Source organism: Miniopterus natalensis, chromosome 3 (genome assembly GCF_054644295.1).
Source record: "Miniopterus natalensis isolate mMinNat1 chromosome 3, mMinNat1.hap1, whole genome shotgun sequence".
Taxonomy (NCBI): domain Eukaryota; kingdom Metazoa; phylum Chordata; class Mammalia; order Chiroptera; family Miniopteridae; genus Miniopterus; species Miniopterus natalensis.
Genome location: NC_142083.1, coordinates 41,472,373 through 41,485,771, shown reverse-complemented (window position 1 = coordinate 41,485,771; position 13,399 = coordinate 41,472,373). Strand labels below are relative to the sequence as shown.

The 13,399-nt window shown below is 42.1% G+C and overlaps 1 protein-coding gene across 2 annotated transcripts in view; it reads right to left on the bottom strand.

Annotated features, from left to right (window-relative positions):
- RASGRF2 (Ras protein specific guanine nucleotide releasing factor 2) overlaps nt 1-13,399 on the bottom strand; it is a 159,076-nt gene that overhangs the window by 81,698 nt on the left and 63,979 nt on the right. For both annotated transcript variants that reach the window (XM_087815078.1, XM_087815077.1), the window contains exons 4-9: nt 12,526-12,615; nt 8,045-8,298; nt 6,940-7,019; nt 6,356-6,549; nt 1,021-1,130; nt 266-384 (exon numbers count right to left, since the gene is read on the bottom strand). In XM_087815078.1, the coding sequence (XP_087671204.1) occupies nt 266-384; nt 1,021-1,130; nt 6,356-6,549; nt 6,940-7,019; nt 8,045-8,298; nt 12,526-12,615 (847 nt within the window). The remainder of the gene's footprint in view (nt 1-265; nt 385-1,020; nt 1,131-6,355; nt 6,550-6,939; nt 7,020-8,044; nt 8,299-12,525; nt 12,616-13,399) is intronic.

The following is a 13,399-nucleotide window of genomic DNA, read 5'->3' as shown; positions in this document are numbered from 1 at the left end:
AGGAGAGTCCAGTCAGAGCGTAATGGACTGTGCCACTCCTGCTTTACTATTATTGTGTTGCTGTTTTTTGTGGCCCCTGAAAAGAAACAGCACAAAGGTGGGCCTCAGCCACAGCCTCAGTCAAGACCATGGGGATATCCTGCATGAACCGCGTTAATCGCACAGCTAAATCAAACCTGCTCCAAAATGCTTTCCTGGATCTGCCAGTCATAATGTAACAAGAGCAGAGATGGCTCAGATGGGGGTCCGCTGAATAAAGACTTACCTTGGCGGATGAAGGTCTGGCTGGTGTCCAGCAAAATATCACAGCCCTCCACGATCATTCTTTCTATGGCAAGGTTCTTCCTTATGTTTTCAGTGTCACTCACTTCATCGTGCATTACCCTGGCAGACACGACACAGGCAGGGTCACTGTCATGAACTTTTGTATGGCCCAGCAGTGTAACTGGCACTGTGAGGGAAGCTGACTTGATGTCCAGGCTTCTACAAGCCATGACCCAAAGCAAGGCCAATGTACATCATGCCTCTACATGATCGATGGGTCAGTGATCAACGAGTGTCCTGGGAATGCTGCTGGTAAATGCAACAGGAAAGCAACATACTATTTTATGAAAAGCTTTCAGTGAGGATTGAAATTAGGATGCCATTTCTCAGAGGCGGAGTAAGTTAGAGGCCTCTGCACCATTTATCCCACATAAGCTATAGGAGCACAGATATAAATAACTGTCTGAGACACTGGAAAGCTACTGATAAAGCCAAGATATACAGTCTCCAGCTTCCTGCCAATATGAATACGAAAATGCAAAGAAAAGTCATTTTTCTATTATGCTGAAAGAAATGCAAACATTCTCAAATTTCAACCAAAGTACACCTGCTCTCAAGAGCTATCATTAAACTTTTGGGCGAATCTGAGCAGCTGGATTGTGTGTTGCTTCTTGCTCCCTAGACATACAATTAGGTTTCCACAAAATAACTTGCTGCTTTCCCGTAACAGGCCTTTATTGCAAGTTCTCTGCGTACCTGGACAGTTCCTCAAGTTTTGATTTAGCAAATTCCAAACTTTTCCTCTCCACATGTTCGTGGGGTGTATGAGCTAAGAGTTCATGAAGCGTGATGATATACCTAGGGATCTAAATGCAAACAAAGGCCAGTGTGAGCGACAGGTGAGGACCAGTAATATCTGGACATTCTCTACTGTGCCATGATCACTTCCAAGCTCATCTCTACTCTTACGGTTTTAATTGCTTTACAAACATATTTTTTAAAGAAATATATTTTGGAACACTTAAAATGAATTACACTTCAAACTTTCTCTCTTTCTCTCTCTCATACACACACACATTCCCCAGGAACACATGAAAAGAGTAATAAAGTGTTATGTTATAAAGAAATTGTTTCTTTAGATCTTTAATATAATCATACACTTCTTAATCATAATTTTTGAAAATTGGTTCATAGGGAAACAGATATAGTTATCATCAAGTCAGTAGAGTCTATACATTATATATATTTGTCTGTTTACAAAATTTTTAAAAAATTGACAATCTTACTGTAATGTTCTCTTTAAGGATTAAAACTTGGGAGAAAATATGTTCACCCTTATTACATTCTGATTCTGCTTTACCTCAACTCATCCTTCTAGCAGTAAAAAGTATTGCTTGATTAGATTATTTACTCATTCTTTTGTTTATAAACAGACTATCTGCATTCTGTCAAAGGCAGAAACTCCACCAATCCCATGAAGGTTTTAATAGACTATAGCAGAGATTTAACTCAAGTTACAGTGATTCAACATATTTAACTTTTACTGCTTAGAAACTAAAATTTTTTAGAAAGCAGGGACCGTGATTTAATTTTAATAACATACATGAACAATAGCTACCATAATGTTGCTCACTGTGGATCGGATCAGGTGCTCAAGGTTTGCACGTGCATCCAATCCTCCAACAACATAAGGAATGTTTCCCATTTTACAGTAAAGGAAACAAAGTGTGGAAGGGTCAGTAATTTGCCCAAGGTGGCCTCATAGTAAACGGCAGAGCTGGCCACGAAGCCAGCTCTGACCAGTGCATTAGCCCACTAAGTCAGCTCCAGCACTGGGGTCTCACTCAGCACTTGAAAGGACCTCTGAGAATGAAGAAAGTAAAACAATTTCGCAGGGCCTTGGGTATCTCCTTGCATTCTGACCTGAGGTGTTGGTGGCTCTATCCACAGATTTGCTTTTGCTGCCTTGCAGGTGGTGGCCTTCTTTGAGGAATTTACTAACATTTACTGGATGCCCATTTATGTGCGGAACACAGAGAGCAGTGTCATCAGCGCAGACATCAATCTGCAGCTCCTGCTCTGGATCACATCCTAGGGAATGTCATTAAGTCAAGCTTTCAGCAGTGCATTCAGACTCCCTAGTCATAGGAGGACGGGGAACAAGGAGTCCTTCCATCTGAAGGCTTTCTGCTTCTCCATCCCATAAACTCACCAAGACAGCCTGTAGCCCCGGCCCACCTGGGAAGGCTCCTGGGATAAGTAGGCCTTCCAATATCCCTTTTGCATAATCCCATGATTGATAAAAGTTTGTCTCTAAGTTAGTAGTCTACAAGGAAAGCCAGGCAATCACCAGCTAATGTACTCAATTTTCGTAACAAAAAGGGCAGGAGTGGGAGAGCCTGACTACTTATAATACACTGGAAACCCACAAAACTAAGCATAGTCAGTACTTTCATGATCCTCCCCCATTAATTCAATCTATTTTAGAAAGCGCCTTGGCTAAGATTCAAGAGGATGGATTTGAAATTTAGCAACTGGCCCTTTCCACTTTCTAGAGGAGGAACAAACAAGCCTGAAACTGACACAAAGTGGGCAAAGAACGTTCTACAGAGAAGTGGACAGCTCTCCAAAGAGCTCATCTATATATTCAAGAGATGATTATAAATCTGTTCTCCAAAACCCCAAGAATCATAGAAAGTACTGTCTAGATCAGAGGTTTTCAACCCTTTTCATCTCATGGCTCATAAACTAATTACTAAAATTCTGCAACACACCAAAAAATATATTTTTTACCTATCTGACAAAAATACAGGTATAATTTTGGTTCATTCACACCGGATGACTATTGTTGGGTTGACTGTTGTCTCTCTTTTATTTGACAATCTAAGGGAAAAGAGGTCAGTGCCCCTGACTAAATAGGTATTGCATGCTTTAAAAATTCTTGCCGCACACTGGTTGAAAATTACTGGTCTGGATGAATCATAATTCTGCTTTCAATTGTGGAACAATACTTAACACTTTAGAGATGTTAATTAGCTTGCTCTCCAATTACAGTACCAGGTGGCTACTTTCTGGAGAACATCTAATGGTGCCGTTCTTGTCAGAGGCAGATTTTATGATTGGCTTACCTATGGATTTATGAGCAGCTGAAGTCAATTTAAACAGTCCCAGAAAAGCCACTGTCTTTGCTAAATAAAAATTATTTTAATGAATGCATTATTTTCCATTATAAATTTCTTGGCAACACTTGGACTTGCTTGTCTGATAGTTCGATTGAGGATATATTCATTGCATCATCCAAATTCTAAAATTCCTTCATGTTTCCATAGTTCAACATAGTTCATTAACAGCAGCAACTGACTTAATGGGCAAAGGGCCCAGAAAAGGGTAGAATAAAACTTTTCTCTTCTACACATACACAGGCTACAAGTTGCCAATCACCTTTCCCCCTGCCTCTGCTTCCACACCAACCTCTGTCCCACATACAAGCTAAAACAAATAACTCTGAAAATAGGCCCCTTGGCAGTATGAACTAGGGTCATCTCTTCCACTGTTGCTATACATCATAAAACTGAAGTGTCCACCCTCACCCCAAGGTGTCCAGCCTACACCAGAGCGCGGAGGAAGTCCCACTAACATAGAATGTATGCAGAGAGAGCAAATGCCTCATGACTATTTCACCTCATTAGTAAAAAAGCAAAAATGGAACAAGAGTGGAATGGATGTGGGCCTAGTAGTAAAAACCTTTACACTTCTGGAAAGAGCAATAACCCCCCCTCCAAGTGTTCCACGTGTCACTCCAGAGAGACAAGTAGGAGGGACAGATAACAAAGGAACAAGACAGGGGAGAGACACCAACAAGCACAGGGCCCTTGGGCAGCAAACTGATGATTTCCCCTTTGGGTCTATTCAAACTAGTTACAGGGAGGCCAAATAGTTATGGGGAAACAAATAAAGAGCACAATTCCATGCTCTTTCAATTTGCCCATTTCTTGCAGTTGGAACAATTCTGGCCAAATTCTCTAAGTTTGAGGTTTCTCCCAGAGCAATGGCTCTCATAAACTGAGGCTTTTGGTTACCCTGGTCTGGAAGAATCCAGAAAATCTCAACATCTGATCCTTCAGCTAAATTCTAGGGTTTGGGGCCACCACAGTCTTGGCAGGGGCAGAGAGGGCTGGGGTCCTAGACTAATGCAAGCTGCTTACACCACCACGTAGTTACCCAACTAAACTTTCAGAACCGGTCTAGTGCAAGTAGTATCACAGAGCCAGAGAGCTAGTACTCAGGAGATAACTAGAACTCAGCTGCCTCAATTTAGAGATCTAGAAATGGACATTTAAATTGGTTCAATTATTTGCCCCAATGCTATGAGCAAGACATCCAGGTCTCCTAAAGATTCCCAGTCCAATGGCCCTTGTCTGATATTATGGGAAGTACTTGTGGTCAATCAAAATGCCAGGTCATTGTTACTGGGCTTAAACTCCACGGGCAGGAAGGGGAGGATGGTGGAAGAGCACCACAGCATTATTAAGAAATCCACAGGCCTTTCCAATGCCCCACATTCAACTATTGGACACTTCAACTACAGTGCAAGTGTAGTCTGCCGTTTTACAGCATTGCAGAGAGTCCCACCAGGGAGAATTAAACAGCACTTGGAAAGACATTGGTGGGCTGTGAGAGAGGGAGCTGGGTACCTTTCCAAATGTTCCACGTGTCTTTCACACTCTACCTTTGTATATTCACCTGAATTGGGGTTGCTGAGCAGATACAATTTAGGGTATTTTAATCAGAACCTAGAGGCAACTGCCCAGAATTCAAATAGCATCTCAGAAGAACACTGCATTATACAAAATTTGTTTCACTGCAAGTAAATCTTAAATTACAATTTTGTATAAAGTTACCAAAAAATAAAACTTTTTTTTGCTTTGAAGTTTTCCTTGTGAAACATTTCCTCAGAGAGGCAAAGAGTTCAAACAATCCAGTTCCATGAAAAAGCACAATAACATTAAAAAGTTTCACTATACTTAAGCTATTTCAAATGCATCTTTTTGGTTTTTAGAAACCTTACTAAACTTCTATGGCAACTTCCAGGATTTCAAGCAGGACTGACAAACTTTGAGACAAACAATTACAAACCAGACCAACATTCCTTTCTGAAGCTAGAAAATGATCTGCCAGAGTCAGCAATGCCTGTTCAGGGGGACAAAGATCCCCACAGAAACCCAAACACGCATAATTCGGGGAATCGGTTTACCACAGGACAATTTGGAGGGCTGGCCAGAAGCCCCATAAATTCCACATCGGAACACTCGATGCCTTTCCAAAAGAACAGAATCAACACTTCTCAAGAGAACAGGCAATTCAGTTCACATTTTGGCCTCTGCAATTCTCCCAAGAGCTCTTAATGGTCAAGTCCAAGATATAGGAAAGGACACAAGTGTACTTGATCCCTTGGGCTGTTCTAATCCCACAAAGAATGTCACGACAAGCTCCGGCCTCCCTGCAGCATCCTGAGAGGGACCAAGAGTCCCTGATCCGGCCAGTGCCTCTGGTTCCTAAGTGTCCACAGCCTCTGAGACCGGGGAGGTCCTCCTCTTGCTCTCCAGAGCTCCCGCCAAGGGGGACTCAGCAGCCGTACGACAGGGTGGGGAGGGTGGGCAGAAAAACTCCCACCCCCGTAAGAGTCCGCTCCACTTCTCAGGAACCTTCTATGCAGCCAGCATGCACTGGAACATTCGCACAGCATCCTATTTCTGTAACCCTAATAATATTTTTAAACATGCCGGAGGAGGAGGCTTCACGGAAGAGGTCTGTGTGGAATCTTTTGGTAAAGAGAAAATTGTGCTGCTTTTCAAAAAAATCATTTTTTATGTAATTGTCTAAAAAATGCCCGGCTTTCTTACATATACTAGACAGAGAGAGAATGTGGGGCATAAATTTGTTTATCTCAGGGTCAAGCTCCAGATGTCGGGTGATGCATATGTGTAGTCTTTCTTCACAGGGGATCCCTGCACTCTCTCTCTGCTCTAACTAGGCATCGGGAACACTGAGCCGGGGCAGTGGCTCACAATATGCACCCCAGAGGACTCACCTGAAACATCGGATAGGTCAAGAACGTTTCTAGCATCCTCCCTTCACAGGCAGGGTTGGCTTCATACTGTTTTAAGAGCTTGTCAAAATCTCTGTTTTGCTTACAATTGGCAAGCACTTGGAGGCTGTACTGGTGGTTACGCACAAACTCTTGATAAATGTTCAGCATAGGGAGCAAAATGTCAAACAGATCAGCTGAAAGAAGAGGTAAAATGGCAGTTTCTTTTGGTGATCAGTAAATTACCTAAGGCACAGGGGAGAGACTGTGTTCACCCAACGGGAGTGGCAGGGAGTGCTCCTCCCAGTACCAGGTGTCACACATGCATGGGGACCCAGACCAGATGCCTGAATGACGGATCGGACAGAATGTTCTCCGGGGCAGAGCCTGACTCTAGCCCCAAATGACCATGACAGGCCAGGGGAAAGGTAAGTAGTAGGGCAGGGCCGAAGGCCAATGAGACAGATTCCCAGTGGTTAACGTAGCTCACAGATCAGTGGGAAAATTCAACAGCTCTGGCTGAATAATGTTGAAATGATTTTACTCTCATTATAGCCCTAGTAAGAGAAACTAAAGCATGCACTTACCTAAAATTAAAGTAGGCCAGTTTGCTATCCTTGCCTTCAGTCCTTGATGAAATATCTCATGAAGAAACATGATTGTTTCACTACAAAAAAATGCAAAAATAATATAATTTAGCCCTGAGCGAAGCCATTGTCACCCAACGTGGGGAAATCTCCTTCCTTCCTCACCACAGCAAAGCCTAGCTTTTAATCACATGTTATCAGACTTCTTTTCATTACGCTCCCCTTCATCTGCAGACCCAGCCTCTCTTCTAACACCTGAGCTCCTAGCCCCAGCTCGCTGCCAGGCTTTTCTCCAGCACTCCTCCTGCCCGAATTCTTGTCATGATTCCTGTCATGACTCCAGTGTGCACACAAAGAACATTCCAATACCCTGGCATCTTGGGGCTCTGAACTCCCTCCTCCAAGATTTTATCCCATCTTAAAACACACACACAGACACACACACACACACACACACGCTTTTTCATACTTTTTGCTTCCCTCCAGGTTCCACCGTCTCCCTGCCCTTCCTCACAGCACCCCTCCTTTGAAAGCTTGCCACGCCCTCTCTCCAGTTCCAGTGCCTCCATTCTCTCCGTCGGGCTTTGATGCTCCCGCTCCCCCCATCAAATTTACCAATAGCGCCGAGTTATTAAACCCACGGTCGGTTCTCAGTTATGGTTTTGTTGGGCCTTTCTGACCTGGTTGTCATTCCCTCTCGCCTTGGTCTTCAAGACAAGCCCCCTTCTGTTTCCACCCCACAACCCTAACCGACCCTCTTCCCTGTCACTTTGCAGCCCCTTCCACCTCCAAAGTCTACACGTTGGGATCACCCGGGGCTCAGTTTGTGAGGGGGGCACCTTCCCCAGCACGCGCACCCCCCCCTCGAGGGCGCGAAAACACGCCGAACAGAGAAGAAAAACAGAAAACTACACGCCAAGACTCAAGGTAGCGACGGACAAATTGGACCGATAATGAAACACAAATAATAGCTGTCCTATCTTCAGGATCACAGACTCATAAAAGCGCACTGCTGAAGACCACTCTTTTAAAAGCAGAGCAAAAGCGCTTCTCGGAACTGCAGGTGGGCTCTTCGCGGGCCCCTCTGACTTGCGCCGGGACGAACCTGTTGAGGAAAATGCTGCTGACGTCGTCGTGGCTGATGGGCGGCTTCTTGGAGCTGGCGGCCATCCGCAGGGGCCGCAGGAAGCCGTTGACCAGCACGTAGAGCTGGTGGACGTACTCGGCCTCGGCCTCCACCATGGCGAACACGATCTGGTTGCGCTTCCGCATGCTTTCCGCGTGCGGGGAGCAGATGTAGTCCTGCACGATGGTCTTCCACTTCCGCCGGCACAGCCAGCCGCGCATGAAGCTCTGAACCTGTAGCGTGGGGGAGGGGAGGGGGGAGGGGAGGGGGAGGGGGGAGGGGAGGGGGAGAGGAGAATGGGAGGGAGGGGGAGGGGAGGGGAGGGGGGAGGGGAGAGGGGAGGAGAATGGGAGGGAGGGGGAGGGGAGGAGAATGGGAGGGAGGGGGAGGGGAGGGGAGGGGGGAGGGGAGAGGGGAGGAGAATGGGAGGGAGGGGGAGGGGACAGGGAGGGGGAGGGGAGGGGGAGGAGGGAGGGGGAGAGGGGGGAGGGGAGGGGGAGAGAGGGGGAGGGGGAGGGGGAGAGGGGAGAGGGAGGGGAGAGGAGAATGGGAGGGAGGGGGAGGGGAGGGGGGAGGGGAGAGGAGAATGGGAGGGAGGGGGAGGGGAGGGGGGAGGGGGAGAGGGAGAGGGAGGGGAGAGGAGAATGGGAGGGAGGGGGGAGGGGGGGAGGAAAGGAAAAAGGTAAGGAAAGAAAAAAATGAGAAAGAAGGTAAGGGAGGGGAGAGGAGAGGAGAGGAGGGGAAGAGAGGGAAAAAAAGAAAACAGAAGAAAGAGAACCTCAGGGAGCTGGGAGACGAGCTTTTTAAGTCTGCTAGTAAAGGCGTCCATCCTGCGCTACATGAAACACTGCCCTTTCATTGGTGCGCTAATGGTCCCACCCTTAGAGTATACAATGGCAGGCTTTTTTCAAATAGCAGAAAAAAATGATTTAAAAAATAATAATTTTATCAGGTTTACAAGTTCATTCCATAAGCTTAAGGTGTTTAGGCCTGCCAATATGGATATATCGGGTATAATAAAATATGGTAACATTACATAGTTATTAACATTTCAGGAAAGGAATGAATTAAAGGTTTATTCTTTAACAATAAAAAATCAGCTACTTTAAGAAAATATTTTAAACTATAGTAAAAAAAGTCATGACATAAAATGTATCATCTTAACCATTTTTAAGTGTGTAGCTCAGTAGTATTAAGTATACAGGAGTGGGCAAAGGTAGGTTTATAGCTGTGTGAAAAATAATACAATATTAATAAATAATAATACAAGAATAAACTGTGTTTTGTGGACTCACAACTGTAAACCTACTTGTGCAGCACCCTGTATTCACATTGCTGCACAACAGATCTTTAGAACTTTTTCATCCTGCAAAACTGAAACTCTGTACTCATTAAACATCAAGTCCCCTTTCTCCCCTCCCCTCAGGTCTTGACAACCACCATTCTTTCTGTTTCTGTGAATTTGACTACTTTAGAGACCTCGTGCAAGTGGACTCGTACAGTATTTGTCTTTTTGTGTCTGGCTTATTTCACTTAGCATAATGTCCTCAAGGTTCATCCATGCTGTAGCATGTACCAGGACTTCCTCTCTTTTTAAGGCTGAATGATATTCCATTGTACATGTGTACTGCTTTTTCTTTTTTTATCCATTCATCTTTCAGTGGACATTTGAGTTGCTTCCACCTCTTGGCCCGTGTGAATAATGCTGCAATAAATATGGGAGCACAGATATCTCTGTAAGATCCTGCTTTCAATTCTTTTGGATATGGACCCAGAAATGGGATTGCTGGATTATGTGGTAGTTCTATTTTTAATATTTAAGGAACCACTATGCTGTTTTCCATAGCAAGTAAATCATTTTACAATCTCACCAACAGTGCATAAGAGTTTCAATTTCTCCACATCTTCATCAATACTTAAAATTTTGGGGGGTTTTTTTTACAGTAACCATCCTAATAGGTATGAAATGATATCAAATTGTGGTTTTAATTTGTAATTCTCTGATGTTTAGTGATGTTGAGCATCTTTTCATGTGTATATGACTACTCCAAAAATGATATACAAATGGCCAATTGTATATCATCTTTGGAGAAATGCCTATTCAAGTCCTTTGCCCATTTTAAAATTGGGTTATTTGATTTTCTGTTATTGTTGAGAAGCTATTTTCTTTAAGTTTAAAAATAAATGTTAGAGATGAACTCATCCAACTTTTTTTTTATAGATGAGTAGACTAAATTTCGTTGAAGGCTACAAGCAGACTTGGTGTTCTTTCACCTTCTTTTTGTTAACTATCAGGACTCTTTTTTCCAGCCACATGGACAAAATAAATGTTAACAATTTTCAATAGTTGTTATTTTGTGAAAACAAACATAAAATATAGTTAAAAATCCATTTTGCAGAAAATATGATAGCCTCTACAACTGATCTAAATTCCTAGGTATGGTCTGAAAAACAATAGGCAAACCTCACAAAGTGCACTGGCCTGTGTATATTAGCCAACAAGTATTTACTGACCATCGTTTAAGTGCCCAGGGAAATGCTGGGTACTAAACAGACAGGTGTATATTATAATCCTTAACCCAAAGGCTCTGCAATTAACCTTGTGGGCGACCTTGAACTCTGGTCCTCCCTTTCCTCATCTATAAAATAATTGACCAAATATATCTGAGGTCCTTTCTAAATATAAAAAGGTTGTATGATAATTTATTGGGATTTGTTATATTTAAGTGGCAGATTCAGCAACAAAGCAGGTTGCAAATTTACATATAACTGAAAGCATTAAATCACTACCAAATCTTTTTTTAGTATCATCATTATCTATTCACACATTCTTATACTTTTTATTCTTTCCATACTATTTCATTCACGTGGTCTAAATTATCCTGTATTTAAACAACTACTTTTCTTTCGCAGTGTTTAACATTCTCTCGCTTACGTACTCATGTTGACAGCATACTATCAATTTCCTACGGGCATTCATACAGTTGGTTTACCCAAACAATAAAAATCAACCATATTTTAATAGAAGTATGTAGGGGAAATGATATGTATATTATTTGAAGAAATCTAATGGTAAATTTCTGTGAATTATAACCAATTTCAATTTTTGGTCTCTTGAAGTTAAAAAATTATGTTGATATTTTTCAAGATCAAAATAGAGAAACTAATTTATTTGTAAACAGCCCTTTTTCCACACAGACATTAGTTTGATTTGGAAAAGAAAAACAATAGAGTTAATTTCAAAATCTATTTAACAAGTTTAAAAATAGGTTTAAGAAATTATTTCTACTAAGAAATAGGAAGTTATTAAATGTAAAAAGTATTTACTTTATCATTATTCTTCCATTTAACAGACTAGTTTTACAAGTCAACTAAATTGAATTTTGTGTTAAAGAAAACTTTTCTATTTACTTGGACAGCTACATCCTGCTGAGCAAAAGCTGGTTCACTTACTTCCTGACAGATCAGTTTCTAACAACTGGACTGAAAATTGTATTTTACTGATATCTGTGCTTACATGTAACTGCATATTATTAAAAGAAAGGCAATAATATTAATCTTGTAACACAATAACATAAACCAAATTCAATTATAAAGTTATAAATCCTATGTAAGGAATTATGTTATTTTACTTTTTCATTTCTTAAAAACTAAAAACGTGATAACTTGGACCTAAGAAACATCTCTATTTTAAATTCTAAGCACTATTTAGTTAAAGTTTTATTTACAACTGAAGGGGAATAATTATTTAGCATAGAGAAACAAGATTAAGAAATAATTAGGAACATATAAAGATTTTAATGGTGAGGCTTTCCACATAATGTTAACAAAGCTGAGTAAATGCTTCAAACAGGACCATTAAGATTATAGAACTCAAAATCTAGATGACATAAAGCAAACACAGTAGACTAGACTAAGTGCCAGTGTCTGGTTAATTATAAAAGTTGTACAGTTATAAATAACAGTAAGATGGAAAAGATCTGCTGATTGTGTGGATGTTTAACAAGAAAGAAACAGTAATAAACCAGAAATCTGAGCAGATGTAGTGATTTACCCAATCTTCTCACATGTTCATAAAACTAAGCACTAAAGACTATGGCTAAAAAAAAATATTTTTGAAATGTAATTTAAAAAAACACTCCCCCAAAATATGAAGCAGTACAAAATCAGGAGGTTAAATAACACTTAACCCAACTGGAGAACACTATTATCTCAATGTCCAGTTTTAGCATCCTTCCCACAGAGTCCAAAAGGGGTTTCTCAGGACTGGAAAGAAATCTCAAGTTGAAACTTTTCCAGAAAAGTAGTCATGTCTGGATCACTCTGGAGGGCAAGTCTGGGAGCCATTAGAACAGAAACACCAAGGTTATCAGCTCAAGGACAGGGTGGCAAAGACATTATTACAGAACAGATAACTGGTGGCTGTGCTCCTCCACAGCCGAAAACACCCAGCGTCTTACCTTTTTAATCTTCTTGATGTCTGGGTCCTCATCTTCTTGATTGCTTTGGTAAGGCCTCATTCGTTCCTTTGTTTTATTAAGAGCGATAATCTAGAACACAAAGTAGGTCCATTTCATGACCTGGAAAATACTGAATTATTGCCATAACCCATAGGAAGTTATGTCTACAAGGTAGGTTATGAGATCCTCAGGAAACATTCAGCTTTTAGTCACTCTCTCTGCCTTGGGTGCTGCGGCAGGGGAAGCATTAACTTCACCCCAAGCCTGTTCTGTTTCGTAACTACAAAAGTGCTTATAAGAAGTGCAGACAGCACGGTGGGACTTGGAGAGTATGACGCTAAGCGAAATACGCCAGTCAGAGAAAGACAAGTATCACACGGTCTTACTCATATGTGGAATCTAATGAACAAAATAAGTGGATGAACATAATAGATCCAGAGACACAGAAGCACGGAACGGACTGACAGATCTCAGATGGAAGGCAGGGGGTGGGTGGGGGAGAGAATAACCTAAGAACATATATGCATATATACATAACCCATGGACACAGACAGTAGTTGGTGAAGGCCTGGAGGGGGCATGCAGGGTGAAGGGGATCAATGGGGGGAAAGGGGACATTTGTAATACTTTCAACAATAAAGATAAAACAAGACAAACAACAAACAAACAAAAGAAGTGCCTGTGGAAATGTGAACTGGGATCTGGGATAGGAGAAATGTTGGCCCCAAGCTCAGCCCTGACTGCCAGCTATGACCAGGCCCAGGCCTTCTCAGAAGCTGAATGACATGTCAACCGTCTTGCCTGAAGGCAGCTGCCTAGAATGCCCTGTGGTCTCCAAATTCAGTGACACTCAGCTCAAAGCTAGTGGTTCCCC